The 21,572-nt window shown below is 38.9% G+C and overlaps 1 protein-coding gene across 1 annotated transcript; it reads right to left on the bottom strand.

Moving 5' to 3' along the window:
- Positions 1-51: 51 nt before the first annotated feature.
- ETFDH (electron transfer flavoprotein dehydrogenase) lies at positions 52-21,487 on the bottom strand. Its single transcript, XM_051619938.1, has 13 exons — positions 21,402-21,487; positions 19,213-19,359; positions 18,192-18,421; positions 17,279-17,360; positions 16,903-17,021; positions 16,515-16,592; positions 13,793-13,939; positions 9,931-10,071; positions 7,829-7,972; positions 3,636-3,804; positions 1,681-1,863; positions 1,114-1,335; positions 52-808 (listed from the first exon to the last, which is right to left on the bottom strand). Exons 1-13 carry the CDS (start codon positions 21,433-21,435, stop codon positions 645-647), a joined length of 1,860 nt encoding a protein of 619 aa, XP_051475898.1. The 5' UTR covers positions 21,436-21,487; the 3' UTR covers positions 52-644.
- Positions 21,488-21,572: the final 85 nt, after the last annotated feature.

The following is a 21,572-nucleotide window of genomic DNA, read 5'->3' as shown; positions in this document are numbered from 1 at the left end:
GCAGCTTAATAGTGCTTCCTAAGAAGCTTAGTTTAATACTAAGACAATTAGGCAGTTTCTATTAGTTTTTATTAGATCAGGCCTGATTTCTTGTAAGAAATAAAAATGCTGGTAGATATATGATGAAGGTTCAAGTATGAGACTTTTTAAAATCAAACTGATGGGAAAAAAATTTTCACTGTAAAGTTGATGTAAAACGTGTAGCACTTAAAAGCAGTGACAGGTTTTTAGACTGATATATTTTCCCTACTGCAAGGTAGGATTACGTATAGTAAATCACTCCAGATAGAGAAAAAATACTTTTTTTAAGGGTAGGTACTAAATTCTTCCACCATATCCACAATTCACTGGACTTCAGCAATAAATCTAAGATCCAAAGTTCCTTTGTCAGTTCGGAGAAGAACTTTCTCCTGTGCACTACACAACTCCTGTAAAGAAGTTCTATTTAAATAAGGCTAGGGTTTGACCAGAAGGCACCGACTTTCCTTTTAATGCAATGGTCATACTTAAAAATTCACAATGGCACGTTAGCCTCCAACCCCGTAACACTGAGGTCAGTGCTGTACTTCAATTACAGTGCAGCATAAAATACTCCCAACTTATTTGCTGCTGATCAGGAATCACCGAATAGATTTCCTGTCAGTTTACATCCCATTATAAGCTGGTCCTCCTCCACCTTCGGGTACCACCCAGTTAATGTTCTGACTTGGGTCTTTAATATCACATGTTTTGCAGTGGACACAGTTCTGAGCATTTATCTGCAGTCTTGATCCTTCTCCTGTTTCCAGAGGAATATATTCATAAACTCCTGCAATAAACAAAAGAGAGCTATCACTTCATTGAACAGGTTCCTCCTGCATGCATTCTCTACTAGTTACCAGCAAGCATAATGAGGAAGTATATTGCTAGATTAATTCAATGGCCTTGTTCCATGTATACTAATGATTTTGTCATGAACTGTTAATATATTTTAAAACCTGCACTTGAACCCTCTCCTAGGAGGAGGCTTGGGATAGAATGCTTGAAGGAAGTAGTAGGCCAGGTGGACTCTTCCTAAAGTACCTGGTCTTTCACCTTGCAAAACCAGCTCAGACACAGATTTTTATTACCTACCTGCTGGACAAAATCTTTGTTCGGGTCCATCAAATACAGCCAAATTCCTGCTCACAGGGATGCTGTCATCTTTGAGAGTTAGATGAGCAGGCTGGTCATGTTCATGGTTTGTACCACTTAAAGCCACAGAAGACAGGAGATCAAAACTGATTTTTCCATCAGGCTTTGGGTATTCAATAGGTGTGCAATCTTTGGCTGGCTTGAGCTGCGCAAAATCTGGTCCTAAATGTATTTTTAATAAATAAGTTTCAGTATAGAATTACTGTAATTTGGAGTTATGCAAGAACAATTAAGCTATTTTAATTTCCCTTGTAAACAGAATGAAGCATTTCATAACATGTAGCCTTTTTTATGAGACAAAAAAAAGTACATTAAGTTGAAGAGTGCTTTAATGTCTTGATTTATATTGTATGTTAGGCAACAGGACAAAATCTGCTTCACCACATTATCGATTTCTTTTCTATACTTTTTGGCCTTGCTACTTCACCTGATGTGCTTTAGCTTCAACTAAGACGAGAAATGACTGACAAAAATTTAGTATTTTCTTTCAGGAGATAATGCAATTACCTGGATGTTTTAATGTCCATGGTTCCATTCCTCTCAGTAGCCAATAAAAGATACCTGTGTAAATCATTCCTCCATACACACCAAGTACACTATGGCAGGATGGTCTGATGTTTCTAACTGCATACAACTCTTTCCAGACCCAGGATTTTTTCAGGTTCTCTTCATATTCTTGCACATCAAGTCCTAAGGCAGTACATTACTTGTTAGGTACCTATAGTACATAAAAACTATCCTTGAAACAAAAAATAATTGCTGAATAAAGGCAATTGTTAGCAACAAAGGCAGCAAATGAGAATTTCAGAATAGTAAGCTAGGAGTACACTAGACATATTTCAGCCTCTTAAAGAGATCTGTTTTATTGGCAGTTATCAGCAGATACCTACTGCTCCCTTGTAGCCTCCATTAAATGACCTATTAAAGCAGCACTGAATTGCCTCAAACCTCAGCAAAATGCAAAGATAACCAGCCAGATGGCTATAGTGGCATCTATATGGGAAAACAGCTACTCACTCATGGAATCTCACAATTGTCAGGAGAGTTTACCTGTGATCCAAGTGCCAGGTTTGTAATTTTCACATTGTCAGGTTCTAAAGCTTTTCCTTTACAAGTTATGCAACCACAAACTCCAAGTAACTGTGACTGCAGCCCAGTGGATGATGCTAGTGCTAGAGAACCATTTTTCTCCCATTGTAATCAGCAACTAGTATTAGACTACAAACTTTTAATTAAAACTCTTTGATTGTATTCTTTACAAATACTAGACATTGTACTCTTGACAAGAGACATTTACTACAGTGTAGTTAAGCCAAGCAATTATCTTAATAATGTTCAGATGAAAAATTTGCTGACAGCTTCCCCTTAACCATTCTCTATTACTGCTGTATAAGAACAGATGTTCTAAATATAACTTTTAAGCCTTATCTATACATGAAAACATGCTTCAGTCTGTATCTCCTGTATTTCAGGAGGAAATACTGGAAAAATACTGCTAATCTCTGCAAAGAGAAGAAAGTGAGATGTAATGTTCTACTGTCTTGACAAAGCTGGAAACAGCTTATAAAACCTGCCATTAATCAAACAAGAATAGCACACTACCCAGTAAGTGTTTATTGTTTCAGATGTGATCTAAGCATTTTAACCTGTGACACTAGTTAAAAGTTTAAATTTTTCAAAATAACCTCTGCAGCAACATGTATTGCATGTTTCCACTGATCAAGAGCTCAGTAGGGCTAAATCCACACTACAGGTTTCTAAAATAACAATCATGGGGCACTTAGTCATATCCAGAATGACTGAAACTCTAATTGAGTTTTCTCTCTACAGTCTTTGTTAAGAGATTTAAGGGAAAAAACAAGGCTTAAATGAACTGTTAAAATACAGTCAGGATCAGGTAATTACTTCAATGTGCTTGCAACTACATATAATAGGAAGTACATGTAGTCTCAAATTGAGAAGTCTGTAAAATTAAAGACAGAAAAAGAGGACTGAAGGAAAAAGGTATCCTAGCAATTAATAAAATGGAAGAGCAAGCTTGCAAAATTCCCTGTTCTGCTTACACTTACTCTGTTCCTTTAATTTTTTTTCTCTCTGATCCTGTAGTCTTTCAGTAACACACCTGAATCCTAAAGTGCTAATTTTTAACATATTTGTAGGAACAAAATATATATTTTATATTAAATATATAATATTCTTGTTCATTTATGCAGGAAGCTAAGTTTACTGTTCAAATGCCCATTAGAGGCAATTTTTTTTTTTCTGGCAATAGGATCAATACTTAATTTCTTAAATCATTTAACAGTATAGCAAACAACAGCTATATTTTTAAACCACCACACTCATTCTGTGATGTATTTGCATTCCCAGTTCACTTCTTCAGGCACATGTAGTTACTGCTAGGATGCTGGAGGTTCCAATTGAACACAAGGTAATTATAAATCAAGAGACTACGATCTTACCTATTGTCTTTGATTGGAGATTTTCATTGATTAATTGGCTAAAGATGGCTTCGGAAGCCAACATGCCACTTTTCATTGCAGTATGTGTCCCTTTGATCTTTGGAACATTCATGAGTCCAGGACTGCAACCAATTAATAATCCACCTGGGAAGGTGAGTTTGGGTATCGACTGAAGAGGAAACAGAAAGAACCGTGGTTTGTTTGAGGTTTTGTTGTGTTTTTTTTTTTTTTTTTTTTAAGTGAAAACAACATTCTGGAAATGAAACTGGCATGAGGCTTGAATGTCCTTTAGATTTTTAGACCTGTAGGTGCACTATCACACCAGTGTTACTCCGCTTAATCAAGGAAATTTGGCATAATAAGCAAATAAGAATGCAGACCTTGTACAAGGCTAAGTATAAATAATGACGGTTGCTTTGCAACACAACTGTGGTAACGTCACCCACCAATAATGTTTTCCTACTTTAAGTGAATTCTTTGAAAAAAAAACAACTCCAAACACAAACATATTTGTGTTCCTGTCTTCCACACAGTAAGTGATATGCATCTCATCTAACAGTTGATTACTCAGTCTTTTTTTCCACCAATCTTTTCTATGAAACTTCACAAGTGCCCTCCCTGTACGTGACCCCAGGGTCCCACTTATTTTAGAAGTTGGTCAGCAGCCAACAGATATACTTTTGGTGCAAAATCATTATCTTACTCTCATTCTGTAAGAAGCACATGTTACTGAGGACAGTCAACTCACAAACTGCCAGCCAGGTGATTTGCAAATGTAAGATCTGTAGTATTAATATGCTATGTTGTATGCCTCTATTAACTAAGGCATACTTCAAATATCAAGTTATTCTCACCCTCATCCAATGAGATTAAGATTTTAGAGAGAACAGCTTCAAAACGTGGACTGACTGCAGCACTTTCAGCTGGAAGTTCTGTTCAAATCCTAGGTCTGAAACTGCTGAAGCTAAGTTAGGAAGATAGTATTCCTCCCAAACTATTTAGTACCAAGCAGCATCTGGGAATCTACCATGCTACTTTTATTAAAGCTGCCTGAAAGAATTAATTTTTCAACAGCCTAAATAATTTGACCACAAACAAGTAGTTTTCTTTAATGAAAAATGTAGAAAAAATCTAAATTAACCCCTTGGAATTCAAGATGATCTGAAACAAATATTTTTTTGTTTCTTCTCCTTGTTCAGTTGTCATCTATTTAGTATTCTCCCAGGGCTGGCCACTTTTGAATAGCCATTTAGTAGGCACTAAAAAAAGTACTACACAGCATTTCCCCTGTATTTTGGGCAATTTGTTTAATCATAGACTTATTAATTTAGTTCATAGAAAAGGTAAGTTAAGCCAAAACCACAACTTCTAACTTACTTTTCAGTGACTAAAAGTCATAAATTCAGCTATATAACAGTATTTCAAAATAATTATATATGTAGTATGTCCTCTCTTTTCACAAGATCTTTGGCTGAAAATAGTTACTCTATCATATCTATTAGGATGCAATAATGACGTAAGCATAGAAGACTTCTTGACTGACTCTTTGATACACATAAAAAGATGGTTACCAGGTAAGTTTCTTCTGCAACAACTGTTTAACTTAATAGGTCCTTAGTGACCAACCTACTGTCCAGGTATAAATTAGATTAGTCATACAACACAAAAGGTTATGCGCACTGCAGCTTTGTTAGTAATTCTCATTATTAGTACTATGGCACGTGGTGCCTGTATTCACAGTCAGTTCCCTTGAGTTGAAGGAACACATCATGCCGGCATGGCACAATCTCTCCCTGCCCTTGAGATACAGGGTGAAATCCCTTCAACCTTGACCACCTGAGGAAGTGACCACCCTTCTGGCAGCAAATAAACAAACCTGGTTTGGAGGAGGAAAGAAGGGGAAGACTCTTGCTCCCTGAAGAGTCCTCCACCCCAGCAGTGAGGGAACCCCACGTTCTTCTCCCCTTAGCTCAAATCAGGGTTTAAAATCTGTTAAGCGAGTCTAATTCTTGACACTTGCATGGGCCATCAATATGATGGTCTTTTCCCTTGATACTCATAATATATACTGCTCAACAACAGCAACACCTTATAGTTTTTCCACAAAACTTAAATATTTTCAAAGTTTTAAAGCAAAATGTAGACAAAACAGAGGTTCCAGGTGAATGTCTTAAGTGCTTGATTTTGCAATAAAAAAATAACAACTATGTAGGTGTAATCTATTAAACTTTGTCCCTTCGCTCCACATATTCCCAAAATCTACAGATCAGGCAAACATACAAGATTTCTCTCTCTGTCTCTCAAACAAACTTAGCATCTCAGTATGTGAAAGACTAAAAAACACGGTCATAAGGTAATCTATAACAGACAAAAAAGTTTAGATCGATGGTAATTTCATACACCTATTTGATGCAATACTGTCACCAAAATTAAAACTGGAGCTACAGAATGACTTCTTATATAAGAAAATATTCCTGGACTCCAGTGATGTAAATGAGTCAGACTGCTATAGTTATTAATCAAAGCAACACATGCAAAAGAAGAGCTAATCTTAAAAATCTTCTGAAGTGACTCATCGATAAAGCTTTTTTACTGAAAGCATGTATTAAAAAAAATATTTAAGAGTGTGTCTTCATGATTAACTAGACAATTCTATGTACAGGAGATAAAAATAAACCAAACTCTATGCGAAGTAAGTAACATGAAGTCCACCAAAGAAGTCCAAAGATTAGACAGAGATACACAAGAAATGTAGTCCTACTGTCTATGTAACTTAGCATAATGCCTGTAACTGACCGAAAAAATACCACGTTCTTTCAGCCATGTGTTTCAAACAGTATAAGGAGTATGCAACTGAAGCCACAATCTGGCTACTTCATCAAAGTCAGAAATTCAGTTATGACTACTTGTGATAGAGCAACCAGTGCAGGGCATGGAAAGAGAAACCCCTCCTGTATAAAGGTTTAGATTAAAACATCTTGGCATTTTGCACCTTACCTGTTACAATGATGGACTGACAATGGTTTCTGAAATATGCTAGTAGCACAATCATGTTACAACATGATATGACATATTTCCACTTGAGAGTGGACAAAGTGATCAACCTGCAGACTGATTAAATGTGTATCATATGTGTAATCAAGAAGTTGCTTCATGAACTCACATGATTCAGTCCCAGGCATGTACACTGGTGTCAAAGCCAAACTCCACAAAACTGACAAGAGTTAGGCTGCTGCTGAAATTCTACTTGTATTGCAGAACACGCACAAAGCCACATTTATACCAAAGAAGACAGACTTCAGTAGTCAAGAGAGCAGAGTGGAATCGCCCCACACAAAGGCTGCTAATCATGAACACTCAGGTTAGTTTTAAGTTCCAAACTGGAAGGAGCATCTAGAAGATGGATCTGGAAGTTCAGGACACACAGCCATGTCCTATGTTTCAAGATTTCCACAAAGGAAGCTAACAGGTTGAAAGTACTTCAGCTGTTAAAATACAAATTCCAGACTATTTCTCCTGCAAGTTGTTCCAACCCTTTCAACTGACCTTAAGTCTTGATAACACCTAGTTTCACCTTTTAGACTCCTTAAGGGAACAAAATTAACAAGGTATTCCATCTCTCAAGAAAGCAGAAATTCAAAGTTGTGCATGAAAGGAAAGATACTGAAGGTATCTGTACTTGAGGAGGTGATGAGGACTTCTATCTGCTAAGCAACATAACTTTATCACCATTACTGACTTAAGGAAAAAAGTTCCCCCCACCAGGACAAACAAGTAATTTAGAAAATACACACCTCCCACCACAAAAAAACCCCAACAAAACAACAACAACAAAAAAAAACACACAAAAAACCCCAAAGCAGATTAATTTCTTTCCAAAGGTTCCAGGCACAACAAAGAATTATCTGTAGCTTCTTTGCTGCTGAACACATTTGAGTGTAATATAAACTCTACTTTGTATTTAATTTAAAAGGGAAAGTGACTACATCAGAAGATTTTTAGTATGGCAAAGCCAGTATCCAGCAAATCTCAACAGCCAGTATCCAGCAAAACAACAAGGCTTTTCTTTACAGCAAAACTTTTGGCCTTATTAATTTTTATTACAGTTCAGTTGTTTCCCAACAACATTCAACCCACATTACTAAAAACATAGCTATTGACAACCCAAAGTAAAGAACTTCACAAAATGTTACCTGTAAACCACCTTCATTTAATGCTCTGGCACCATAGGCAATCCTTGTTCCACCCTCCAAAGTAGGCTGTACACTAGGATGGTGCTTCCACCTCTGAAACTCCCTAAATGGATTCAAATAGGGATTTTGATAATCTAAACCAACCTTAGGAAAAAAAGAAAAAAAACCAACATGAGTGAAAATGAAGTATGACATTTCACCATAACTTTGAAAACCATAGCATATTACCACACCAACTCTTTCAATCTATTTCATACTAAACCAACCTCAGGATCTTTCTACTTAAAGAAACTACTGCCAAAAATACATTCTATTACCAGGACAGTAGAAGCAAATCTGAGAATTTGCTGCTGTAAGACTATTCTCTGCCTTACCTGAAGCATGGGAAATACTTAACTGTGTTGTAATCACCTTCCATCTGTCTTTGAAATAAAATAGTGAAATTAAACTAAGCATGGGCAAGGTAAGTGAGAAAACTTGATTTAAATTTGTATTTCAAAAACTCTTGTTCCTAGAAAAGCTGGAAGGTGAAATAAATAATTATTTCTAGATAGTTATGTCCTTGTGCTCACATTTTTTAAGCAGTTCTTCACATCATTTAGTGCAGTCAATTATAATTTCCAATTAGGTAAGCCACTAGTGTAATAAAGCACTGTAATGAAAGCAGAAAATTGAGGAAAAAGACTGCCAATTGGCTGGATGCCCAGGATTCTTATCTTACGCATTTGAATATTTGTGCAAAGATATACTCTATATTTCCCATCTTTAATATCCTCTTTGAAGGACTTATGTTGCCAAATTTTCTCTTTTGAGAAGGGGATTACTTCTGGTTCCCATAAACTTTGAGACAAATAACAGAATATATGATGAGTCAGGAACAAACAGTACCTTGATTTTTCTGGCAGCTCACTGCTTTTAAGAGCACTGTTTGCAATGACGTTCCTTATACGATAAAGTTAATGAACAATTTTCAAAATAATTTCAAAACAACCCTACTACAAGAATCAGCTCAGACTCACATAGACACAAGGTTCAAAGACAAAAAAGTGCTTGTATGTTCACAAAAAAGTGTTTCTCCTATCTGAATTGAAGATACTATGAACATTACTGATATCATTCTAAGCATCAAAGCTCCCTAACCTTCTAAAAACAAAGAGAATTTGAATGTCTACTGTCTGTACTTATTAATTCCAATATTAAAAATCTACACTTAACACGTATGCATGTTTGAGAAAAGGTAACAAGTTTTTTTTTCAATGTTTCTTACAAAATGTTTAGACAAAAATAGTTTTCACTCACATGCACACTCTGGAATCCCTCTGAGATCTTTCAGACCAAAGAGTCATTTCAATCCCAAGCTGCTAAAAGTCCAGATCATGTCCCTAACCCTTACAGTGTTTGTATGTAAAGCACATGCACAGGATAAATCTGTGCTTCAGTTCTGACTGTAGGTGCTAGAAAAACTTTTTCAACTATAGCTTTTTGCATCGCTGGCTGGCAGAATGACAGCCTTTCTAGTGATCTCAACACTTCCGATAAAGAACCAGTAAGAAGAAGCTGCCTGTCCAATACAGAAACATGGTTGCTAAAAAGGGCAATGTGAAGGGGGGTGAATGGTAAGAATACACTGAAGACCTGAGAAATGGAGGGAGTGCTACTTGTGGAACTGCGGAGTATTTCCACTTTATATGCTTCTTTCATGAAGTGCACATGCACCCAAGGTTGACACACAAATGAGGAGACTGACCTGTACACAGTCTGAGTGATTTAGACATTTCTTAACTTGCAAGTATTTTGCAAGCACAGTTTCAATTCATCTGGTTTTGGCTTTACCAACATTTGTTTGGTTTGCAAAAAAAAATAAAAGTATTTATAAATTTTCAACTTTATTCTTAATAAAAGACACTAGATTAAAGACAGATTAATATGACAAATTAACCTTCCCAAATATGGAAATAAGCACACTTAAGACTGAGAAAGTACTAAATTGGGTCTGTTGCTACTCTTGTGTTTTCATCTTCACATTAAAACAGAGAAAAGAAACTGCATAAAAAATTAAGTCCAAACAATAACAAAGAAGCATGAAAAAAAACTTCACTTACCACAAATCCAAGAGCAACTAAAGGTTCACCCTCATTTAAGTGATAAAGAAAGGATCCTCCATATGTATGTCTGTCTAAAGGCCAGCCTACAGTATGTTCTACTCTTCCCGGTTTCCATTTCTTTTCATCAATAGTCCATAACTGAAATGAAGATTAAAAAAAATAAATTACTTTATATTGCAAAGTAATGGCCTTTCAATAATATAAGACAAACACACAATTAAATATAGAAGAAAAATATTGTACTGCTATGATCAATGCAGAAACTCATACACGAAAATACCACGTAGTAAGTACACCTTTTTGGATTACCATTTAAGAGGTTCCTAATACTCTTGCTTGAAATGTTGCACACCAGAAAATGTGACAAACTCCAGCACTATACAAAAAATTTGCATTCAACCTCAAGATCCTTTATCTGTGACTTTGACAGACACTTCTACTAAAGACTGCAATGCTTAAATTCACTTCTTTCTTTAAAAATACTATTTTTCTCCAAACACATCACTGCAATTTCCTCACAAGTTTTTCAAGGTCAGGCTTAACAATACATCTGAATTGATCTAAATATTTGCTGTCAAACAGGTTGTCCTCTTTCTGCTCTCTCCTATACGTCTCTAATTCTCATCTGACCCATGGTGAACTCAAAGAAGCATCTTCATGTTTCCACTAGCGAGTCAATTTTCTTCTCATTTCACAAAACATCTCTTCACCATGGAGTTATGTGCCAGGCACAGTCTAATGACAGAAGGGCAGTTGAGCTCCATTAGATCAACTCAAGCATGGAGGGTCTATCTACATTAATTTTTCGGTTTATATTAAGGCGCACATTTTTGAGTGGGACTCCTGACTGCTCCCACTTACTATGCTTTGGTTCATACAGCACATGAACTGGATTCCTTGCACATGAAACTAAACTCCAAGACAGGCTCTAGAAGCTGATCTAAAGCATTCCAGTCATGAAAGGGCACTCAAGTCCATGGGACTAGACCAGAGCTAGTGTGAAGTAAAAATAACTCTGAAATATGCATAGTATGGATATCAGCTCAACAGCACTATTTCACTTGACAGATCCATCCCTATTGCTCTAAAGCAGACAGTCTCATCAACTGTAAGCAAAGGAACCCTACAGCGAAACCCTTTTTTAAAGATAACTTAGCTATTACAAATTGCAACTATGACCATATCATACATGGGAACATTTACCGAGTGATTATCATAGAATCATAGAATCCTAGGGGTTGGAAGGGACCTCGAAAGATCATCTAGTCCAACCCCCCCGCCAGAGCAGGATCACCTAGAGTACATCACACAGGAAGGCGTCCAGGCGGGTTTTGAATGTCTCCAGAGAAGGAGACTCCACAACCTCTCTGGGCAGCCTGTTCCAGTGCTCTGTCACTCTCACAGTAAAAAAATTTTTTCTGATATTCACCTTAAACCTCCTATGCTCCAATTTGTATCCATTACTCCTTGTCCTATCACTGGTCATCACTGAAAAAAGCTTAACTCCATCTTCTTGACACTCACCCTTTACGTATTTGTAAACATTGATGAGGTTGCCCCTGAGTCTCCTTTTCTCCAGACTAAAGAGACCCAGCTCCCTCAACCTTTCCTCATAAGGGAGATGTTCCACTCCCTTAATCATCTTTGTGGCTCTGCACTGGACTCTTTCAAGCACTTCCCTGTCCTTCTTGAACTGAGGGGCCCAGAACTGGACACAATACTCCAGATGCGGCCTCACCAATGCAGAATAGAGGGGGAGGAGAACCTCTCTTGACCGACTAACCACACCCTTTCTAATATACCCCAGGATGCCATTGGCCTTCTTAGCCACAAGGGCACACTGCTGGCTCATGGTCATCCTCCTGTCTACCAGGACCCCCAGATCCCTTTCACCTACACTGCTCTCCAGCAGGTCAGCCCCCAACCTGTACTGGTGCATGACATTTTTCTTCCCCAAATGCAAAACTCTACACTTGCCCTTGTTAAACTTCATCAGGTTTTTCCCCACCCAACTCTCCAGCCTGTCTAGGTCTCTCTGAATGGCAGCACAGCCTTCTGGTGTGTCAGCCACTCCTCCCAGCTTGGTGTCATCAGCAAACTTGCTGAGGGTACATTCTGTACCCTCATCCAGGTCGTTGATGAAGATGTTGAACAACACTGGTCCCAGTACCGACCCCTGAGGGACTCCACTAGTCACAGGCCTCCAACCAGATTTTGCCCCATTGACTACAACTCTCTGACTTCTTCCTTTCAACCAGTTCTTGATCCACCTCACTGCCTGATCATCAAACCCATACTTGATCAACTTATCTACAAGGATGCTGTGGGAGACAGTGTCAAATGCTTTACTGAAATCAAGATAGACCACATCCACCGCTCTACCATCATCTATCCACCTAGTAATTTCCTCATAGAAGGCTATGAGGTTAGTCAAACATGACTTACCCTTGGTAAAACCATGTTGACTGCTCTTGATGACCCCCATCTCCTTGATATGTCTAGAGATAGTGCCAAGGACAAGTTGTTCCATCACCTTTCCAGGGATGGAGGTGAGGCTGACCGGTCTGTAGTTACCCGGGTCCTCCTTCTTGACCTTCTTGTAGACTGGAGTGACATTTGCTATCCTCCAGTCCTCAGGCACCTCTCCTGTTACCCATGACTTACCGAAGATGATGGAGAGTGGCCTAGCAATGACCTCCGCCACCTCCCTCAGCACCCTTGGATGCATTTCAGCCGGACCCATCGATTTATGGATGTCCAGATTATGCAACTGATCCCTAACCCAATCCTCATCTACCTGGGCAAACTCCTCCTTTATCTTGACTTCTACTGGGGCTATATGAGACTGGGGCTCATGGGGAAAGCCTGCAGGAGTAAAGACAGAGGCAAAGTAGGCATTCAGCACCTCTGCCTTCTTTAAATCCTCTGTTACCAGGGCACCCACCTCATTCAGCAGTGGGCCTATATTGCCTCTGGTATTAGTTTTGTTGGCTATGTATTTGAAAAAGCCCTTTCTATTGTCCTTAACCTGACTTGCAAGGTTAAGTTCCAAGGAGGCCTTAGCTTTCCTAGCTGCCTCCCTACATTCTCTGACAACAGTCCTATATTCCTCCCAAGTAACCAGCCCCTCCTTCCATGATCTATAGATTTTCCTTTTCCATTATTCTCTACAGAAGCATAAATTAATATTTAAAAAATATTTTGTAGTTGGAAGCACATGCTTAAAGTAATAAATAAAGAATATGTTATAATCAAGCTCTGAATATATTCTAAATAATACAGCTCTTTTTCATGGGTGCTACTTCCCCAAGTAGGAAAGATTTCAAAAAGGAAACCTGATCCTTATCACAATTTTACAATCCCACTGAAAGGATTATTCCGGGGGGGGGAAATGTCAACCAGAAGATATTTCAGAGAGCATGACTCATATATGGAACACCCCTTTTCTCTCTCTCTTGCTTATGAATATACAGAAAACCCACAGAAAGCCTTTCCTCCCTTCCCTGGGTACTACAACTCCCTACATTTAAGCAGCAGGGATCCTTCTCTCATTTAGTACAAGTACCAAAAACAGATTTCACAAAGGAATGTAATTTGAAATCGAATTAAAACATTAATGGAGTGGATTTACAGGTACCTGTAGTTCTAATACGGATAGAAGGAGCAGCTGAAACGAAACAGGATATTCAAGGAGCACCTTCTCTCATCATCCTCCAAATAGTAAAGATTCTGAAGTCGGGAAGTGTAACTCAAAAATCTATCATTCTAATGCCTTACATAAGTTATCTTGAAAGCAAACAGAAACTACCTTATAGCTTAACAGTATTTTCCGTAATTGTTAAAATTATGCAAGTGATACCTCTTTCAGTCCAATGCCATAGCTCTGAGGTTGACATTTCTCCCTTAGATTGTACTTTTTGTAGAGCTGTTTGGCTAGATGTCCATGGCAACCTTCAGCAAAGACTGTGACTTTGGCATGGAGTTCCAAGCCTCTTTCAAAGTTAGCCTGCAAAAGTAGAGCATTTCACCAGCTGTTAGATCTGTGGCACGCCAAACTTGCAGCAAGAACCTGGAGGGGAATAAAGAGATTTTACACTACTTTGTGGCACTGCTCAGAACCTACAAACCTTTGCAAGCTACAGCTCTAGTCCATTTGTCTTTTCCACCTAATCATGATGCATCCCCAGAAATCCTGTAAGGGGATTCCAGCTGAGCAGTACTACAGTGAATGATAATTCTTTACTGAAAAAGAGAATCTCTTTCAAATCAGAGGATACTTATATCACATCTGCTCATTCACATGGTGCAAAGGAAATCTGACAAAGAATCTTAATCTGTAACTTCACACTTCAAATTTTGCTCTTGAAGTCACATTACAATATTGTCCCACACACATATGTATGACAGAGGTTAGACAGAAACACCAGATCAGAAGAACCTGCATCACCTCTGCCCCTGAAAGAATCCCCTCCCTCAGAGTAAAGTTACCATAATAATATTACACTAATCTTATATGTTAAAACACACATTAAAATTACAGTAATATTAGGTATTGTTATATAAAAAAAAATATCTCATAACAAAAATTCCAACAATGAGATTCACAGTAAGATAAGGGTAAACAATATACTCTGTCATGAGCAGGTCGCCTGCATATGTGAGCATATGATACTAGCATTTTATTTGCAATGTAAAACAACTAGATTCTAAATACACACAATCTCACAGGGGGGAAAAAACAACCAAACAAAAAAACCAAACAACCCTTGATTTGATCCAAAAAGTTTAATGTCAAAAAAGCTCAAGAGAACAAATTTGGAAGGAACTAGCCAACAGTACCCAAGAAAAAGCATCTCAAGGTAACTGTGCCTAAAGCCATCATACGTCCAGAAGAATCTTACTGCTTTGGTTTTGAATTGTCTCTCAGATGAAATCTGCTTGCAACTTAATGGTTGAAAACCTCTGAAAAAGGCTATCAAATGAAAATGTTCCCTCCAGTTGGGAATTAACCTTTAAACAGGAATTACAAGACTCTGCCAAAATTTTTGTGCATTCTTTGAGTTTCTGACTGTCAACCTGAAAATGAATTAATCTTACAAAATACTAAGAGAACTACAGGGACTTACTATTTGATCTAAAGATTAAAAATACATTTTGTGCAATTTGAAGTAAATGTATATAAAATAAATCAATGAACTACAACTCCATACTGCAAGTATCAGAAATTAATTCATTTGAAACATTTTGGCCATGTGCAAAGTTGTATTACACAGTTAACATCCTTGTCCAGCATCTACAAAAGAATCAATGTGCAACTTTTCACTATGTATTTTTACCATTGGCATTTTTATACTTACTCATGATTCTACAATTTTTGCTTGATTGGCACTGGCTGCAAGGTTAAACTCTAGTCATTAACCACAGTCTATTTGATCAGGCTCTCTACAAACATATTGAAGATATTTTTGCCTTAAAGGTTATACAAACTGAGATTATCTACCTGAACCTTTATATGCTGCAGGTAGTACCAGCTGACCTGAACTGACAGTTAAAACACTTAAAGATTCAAAAAGACTGCAGTAGTGCCACACTAATTATGTGATGCTATGATCACTCAGTATTACATCAGGAAGTTGTACATGTCACTGATGTCTCCTACCGGAAAAAATGTCCACTTGAAAACAAGAGTGTGCCTGTCCCCTAGAGGGGACAGACAGTATTCTACTGGGAAAACACACTAACTTCTCCCTGCCACCACTTCCTCCTTCATTGGCTATACTTTCTCAAAACAAGAGTGAGTCTTTTCTTCTCATCCACTAACTTAAATGGGAAAAATAGCCCACACTTCTATGTGAAAGTAAGTGTCTCTTTGAAACTCCATGTAACAAGTAAGAAACCTTATAAAAGAAAGTAAATCCTGAGGAAAAAAAAAATCCTACCCAGCATTTCTGTAGCCAGATAATTCTGTAGGAAAGTTTTTCTGAGGTGCCAAATTCTCCCTACATATTGCACGGGGAAGCAACGTGCTTACTGCAAGTTCTGAATTCCACTAAAAATAAGCCAAAGAGGGCAGGGAGTCACCTTCTGGATACAGAAATGTGACCAACCAGCAAAAAGGTATAAAGATCCAGTGTGTACCTTGCACCAACAAGGCAGACAGACTGTCAACAAGTGTGACTGCAGTTGTAAATATGAAAGAAAGCCAATCAACCAGAAGCACACTCTTCTTACCTACTGCTACTTACCAGCTGGTCAACAACTTTCTGTTTCACCTTTGCACCTTTTTCCTAGGAGTTCCTGGAATCCTTTCATTTGTTTCCGATTTCACATATGCCAAAGCATCCTTATAATATTCCCTTCAAGTCACAAAGCATGAATGTTTTTCTATTAATCTCAGAACTTTACAATGTTCTGAGATGAGAACTTCCAGAGGTGATTGATCTATTTTATATAGAGAGGGAAGACAACTACGAATTTTATACTTTTCCTCAGCTTGTAGCAAGATCACTGATGGCAGCAGAAGTAGATATGCCACAATTTGCATACTTAGACCCCTAGTTTTGAGGACAATAACTACTTACTTTAGGTGCTCCATCCTTTTGAATGCCAACATCATTAGTTGCTATCCCTTTCACGCTACCATCTTCATGAAAAAGAACCTTTGGAAATTATTTAAATAAACAAAAAACATTTTAATGAGCTGTAATTTTAATCCACTCATACAAAGTTCTAATGTACAACTTCTAAGCACTGTGTCATTAATGGTCAAACTTGAATATTATGAGCTTATTAACATACTGTTTGATACACTTGCACTTTGCTGGATCTGGGCTAGGGAATTTAGACACTGAAACACAATTTTCACAATACACTCCTGTTAAGAAGAATGTTGTGAATGTACACATAACTAAAGTGGAGGTATGGGGGATCCAAAAATGCTTTTCACATATACACTGATGTCATTATTACCTCAGCCGCTGCATAGCCTGGATACAACTCAACACCCAAAGCTTCTGCTTGTTCACCAAGCCAACTCACAAAGTGGCCCAGGCGTACTATGTAATTTCCATGATTAACCATTGGAAGTCCTAGGCAAGAAAGAGACACACACACATAAACCACAGAACACTAAGGAAAAGAACAGAAGTTGGATACACCATAAGGCATATCTTCTACAATCACCACCTTTGCAGTCATGTCATGTGTTACAGGGACCCTATCACTGGAAGCTATTACATTCTAGATATACTTGCTGTATTACATTGAATCAAATTGATTGTTTCCTTCATTGAAAAGCTGAAAAAGAAACTGACAATGATGACCCTACCACCTCACCAAACTTTACCTGGAAGAATTGGCACTGGAATTCTAGAATTCTTTGTTAAAATTCCAAACTTGTCTTCAGTTACAGGAGTATTAAGTGGAGCCTACATTAAAAAAAAAAGAAATAAATGGTACTGAGAGTTACGTTTTCCTAACCAAACCAATAAAATCAAGAACAAATAAAATAAACCAATCAAACTAGCAGTCAGTTAAAGGTTTAATAAAGCACTTATACAGAGAAGTATCATAAGACAGAAGATAAAGTACCTTATGAGGCAGTCATCAGGCAAGAATTAATGCAAAAACTATTGACATACAAAGACTGGAATACGGCCTTGCAAATTACTTCCATAGTCTGTACACAGGCTTGTACTACACCAGTATTGTAGACCTTTCTAAAGAAGGCAGTTCAACTTACATGTTGAACTTAGTAAGACAAAATGACTAGTTGACAGGCCACTTCTTGCAGCTCCCAGATGACAGCAGGCAGCCAGCTGAAAGTCAGGTGGCTGTTCTGGCAGAGGTGGCAGCTCATCTCTTGCTGTCCCCCCTCCTAAAAGCATCTTAGGCCTCCACTACACCACTACATCTGCACAAAAATCAGTGTATTGTGAAACATTTCCTGGATTCTGCACAAGTGCAGTAAGTGAAGTTTGTGCTAGGGTGCACCAGACATACTGCCTATATGCAGTAAGACTACTATATAAAAAAGCAAAGGCCACAGCATATCTGTGTAGACATAAAAGATAAGCATTGTCAAACTAGAGGAAACAAAATAAAAAGAAAGTAGGGGTTTTTGTCTTGTTAGAGCAACATATTTTAAAATGGTATTAAATACCAATGGTACCAAGGTACTAAGTCATACCAGAATGAGTCAGATATGGAGCTTATTACAAGCTAGCAGTTAATTGTGGTGTTTATACGCTCATACATACCCCCCGCTCCTTCCAGTCTGAAAAGAGTTCTTGTAAGGACCTTGGCTCAAGACAGGCACCAGAGAGTGTATGTGCACCGATTTGAGAAGCCTTTTCCACCAGACAAACACGTATTTCTTTGCTATGCTCAGCAGCTAACTGTTTGAGCCGAATAGCTGCAGAAAGACCTGCAGGGCCTGCTCCAACAATGACAACGTCAGCTTCCTCTGCAAATCTTTCCATGTTTACCCCTTTAATAGAAAAAAAGATCATAACAGAAACCAATCTCCAATTTCCCCCAGGCTCTCTCCATAACCCTTGCTCTGTGATACTCTGGGATGACTTTGCAAAAAAGGAGGATAAATACTTAACAGAATACTCATTTTAGTACTTGGAACAGTGCAGAATGACATCAGCATCCCAATGTAAAATTAGCTCTTTTTAAGCTGTAAGGAGATACATCATAAAAACATATACTCAATCTCTATACACAGTATGTAAATATCATCTTAGAATGTTAAACTGAGAGTCCAGTTGGCTAGCTGTACCAAAGACACTCATGAAACTCTAGGTAAAGGAGAAAGAAAAAGACCCTAGTCAGAACACGTGACTTTATTTTACACTAATCATTGTCTTTTCTGGAATTGAAGCCACTAAAACCACTGAATGTAGAGACTGGAATTCTAAGAAATATATATTAATCTTATTTTCTCACAAACTTGCATGGTAACAACAACTGAAAAAATCCAACAGATACATACCTGACAGAATTAAATCTTGTTGTGATAGTCACTAAAGCAAAAGCTGCTTATATATTTTCTTTAAATAAACAGGATCAAATTTAATCTGATCCCATTTTATAGCACTACAGACACTCATTGTGAGATAGCAACCACAAAATTTCATTTGGAATATTAGCACTGTATTTAAGAATAGAGAATTTCTGTAAAAAGAAAAGAAACAGCAACACATTTCAGTGTCTTTAAAACTGACCAATAATAATGATAAAGAAGCTTTTAAAGAACGCCTTTTGTTCTCTTACCTTCCCATCGTTTGTCTTTGTCCCGAGGATGGATCGTGTAGTGCGTAGTTATGCGAGGCACAGAGGCAGTGGATGCACATCTTGCAACCTGCAGCGATGGGCGGCAGCCTCTCCTTATCAGCTTCAGAGTTCGAAAGCACTGACGTGCTGTAGGAACAGGAAACAAATCTGTCAAATCAAGTCATTTTCCAAAATGTTCGCCTTTTCAGAGACAGAAGTGGCACAACAAATATGACCGCTCCCCTTTCAAAGGCTATTAGGTGATGTGAAAATGAGGAACTATAAACACAGATTTTGAAATTTTCAGGTTAGGAGTGCACTGTAGAATTTTATATATAAAGTAATATATAAAACCAAACCAAACCAAGTACAGATTCCCCCTCAAGCATTCTTCACACACTACCACTCAATACACTGGCCAGCCATTTCTGACAGCTGACATAGGATAACGTGTGTGCACAGGTTCCCATTTCATTTTGAACTTCAAAGGATTTTTTTCAGACTGCATTAAAAGTGACCAAACAACTGCAGAGACAGGACATGCAAGTTCGTATCTTCTGACTATCTCTAGGCATGTGAAGACAAACAGTTTGGGCTACTGATATTAGACTTCTAAAATAAACGCCATGGTCTACATTAAAAACTAAAATTCAAGTATACTGTAGCCACAGCTAGAAACAGTACATACAGTTAATCTTCACCTTTGCTGCACATACATTAATTGCTGCAAGAACAAATGAGAATTTCTTTTTAAGCAAATGGACCAAATGAAAGTTTAAAGTTATCAAAATAAGACTCTGTTCAGAAGGGCTATTAATGTTAGCAGTCTTGTTCTAATTTTCCCTTCACCAAAAAAAAAAAAAAAAAAAAATGTGTGTGATTTGTACTCAGAAAACTAGTATGGTTAGCACCAGAACTACTTAAAAGGTCTGTGAAGCAATTCCCCTTGCCAGGTATTTTTCCCTCCTTTAAAGATTCTGTTTCTCCAGTTTCCAAGGTGAAGAAGAATAATACTCGATTTGAAGAAGAGTATTTCTGCAAAATAAAGTTGCCACGTGTAAGTAAAATCACCAACAGCCTAAGACTCTTTTGTTGAGAATGGCGATTGGCAAGGTCAGCACAAACATCCTCCATTAAAATTATTCACAGTGATAATCAGGTCACTGGTGTCTATATGCAAGGTAGTAAGTATTATCTATGTTGGTTTCTTAACAGCAACTTTTTATTTAACCAACAAAACATAAAATCTGTTATTATACCATCTCATGACTCTTAATCACCCTTTACCTGCAACCAGGCAGGATCTGAGAACAAGCAATGTATTTATAAGCATGATAACAACTACAGCTGACCATATATCCTAGAACATGACACCTTAACTTTTTTTTGAGATGTTTTTATATGAGCAGAACCTACTGCGCTACCAATTGCACTGCACAGTTAAGAAACGTCAGTTATTTCACACACACAAAAGAGGTGAAATTTAGCTTAGAATATATCTGATTATCACAAAGGTAGGTCCAAGCCCCTGGACAAGGTGGATTCTTCCCAGCGAACGAGCCGAGCTTGTGCTACCAGGCTCCCGAGAGCTTTCGGACCGGGTGACACGGTGTGGAACACCTGCACGAAGCGCTGCAAGCGGCTGCTAAGAATAAACTTTACTCTTCCGCAGCTCGTTAATAACCGCTGTCAGCACGCTTGCCATTATTTCGTCAGTAAGGGCATGCATGCAATTGCTTTATTCTACCCTTTAAAGCAGCTAACACCCAGCGTCACTCAAAAAAAAAAAAAAAAAAAAAAAAAGTTGTATTCTTCTATGCACCACTTCGCAGTCAAATAAACCACGTTACCAACAGGCGGTACAGGCTGGGCCGGCGCTCAGGCAGAGCCCAGCCCTGCCCTGCCCTCTGGAGCACCCTCGGGCGGGACGAGGCCGCTGACACCCGCCGCTGCTCGGCGTCCCCCGGCCGACAAGACCAGACCCCGGCCGACAAGACCAGACCCCGGCCAAGACCCCCGCCCCGACCCCGCGGCCGCCCGGGCGCGCCCCAGCGGTGACCTTTGCTCTACTTCCCGGGCCGCGCCAGACACCGGCCCCGCCCCGCCCCGCCCCGCCCCGCCGAGCGGCGGCCGCCCCAGCCCCGTCCTCTCGGGACAGCCCGTCGCCCCGCAGCGAGCGGGCGCGTTACCTCGGCCGGAGGACGGGCAGCGGGACAGCAGCATGACGGCGGCGGCGGCGACCCCCTCCGCTCCCCCGCGGCCCTGCGCACGCCCCCCGCCCGCCCTGCGGCACGCCGCGCCTGCGCACCCGGGCTGCAGGCGATGGGCGCCGCCCCCCCCGTCCCCCCGCCAGGACTACA

This window comes from Apus apus, chromosome 4 (assembly GCF_020740795.1).
Source record: "Apus apus isolate bApuApu2 chromosome 4, bApuApu2.pri.cur, whole genome shotgun sequence".
Lineage (NCBI taxonomy): Eukaryota > Metazoa > Chordata > Aves > Apodiformes > Apodidae > Apus > Apus apus.
Note: the sequence above shows the minus strand (reverse complement) of the source record. Positions and strands in the feature narration are given on the sequence as shown.

What these genes read in the sequence shown, in the direction of transcription:
- ETFDH (XM_051619938.1), bottom strand. Translation starts at nt 21,435, where the DNA reads ATGCTGCTGTCCCGCTGCCCGTCCTCCGGCCGAG. An exon ending in TCCAGTGCCAATTCTTCCAG is followed by an intron (nt 17,022 to 17,278) that starts GTAAAGTTTGGT and finishes TTTCTTGCCTAG; the next exon opens with GACTTCCAATGGTTAATCAT. An exon ending in TCTCCAATCAAAGACAATAG is followed by an intron (nt 1,864 to 3,635) that starts GTAAGATCGTAG and finishes GTACTGCCTTAG; the next exon opens with GACTTGATGTGCAAGAATAT.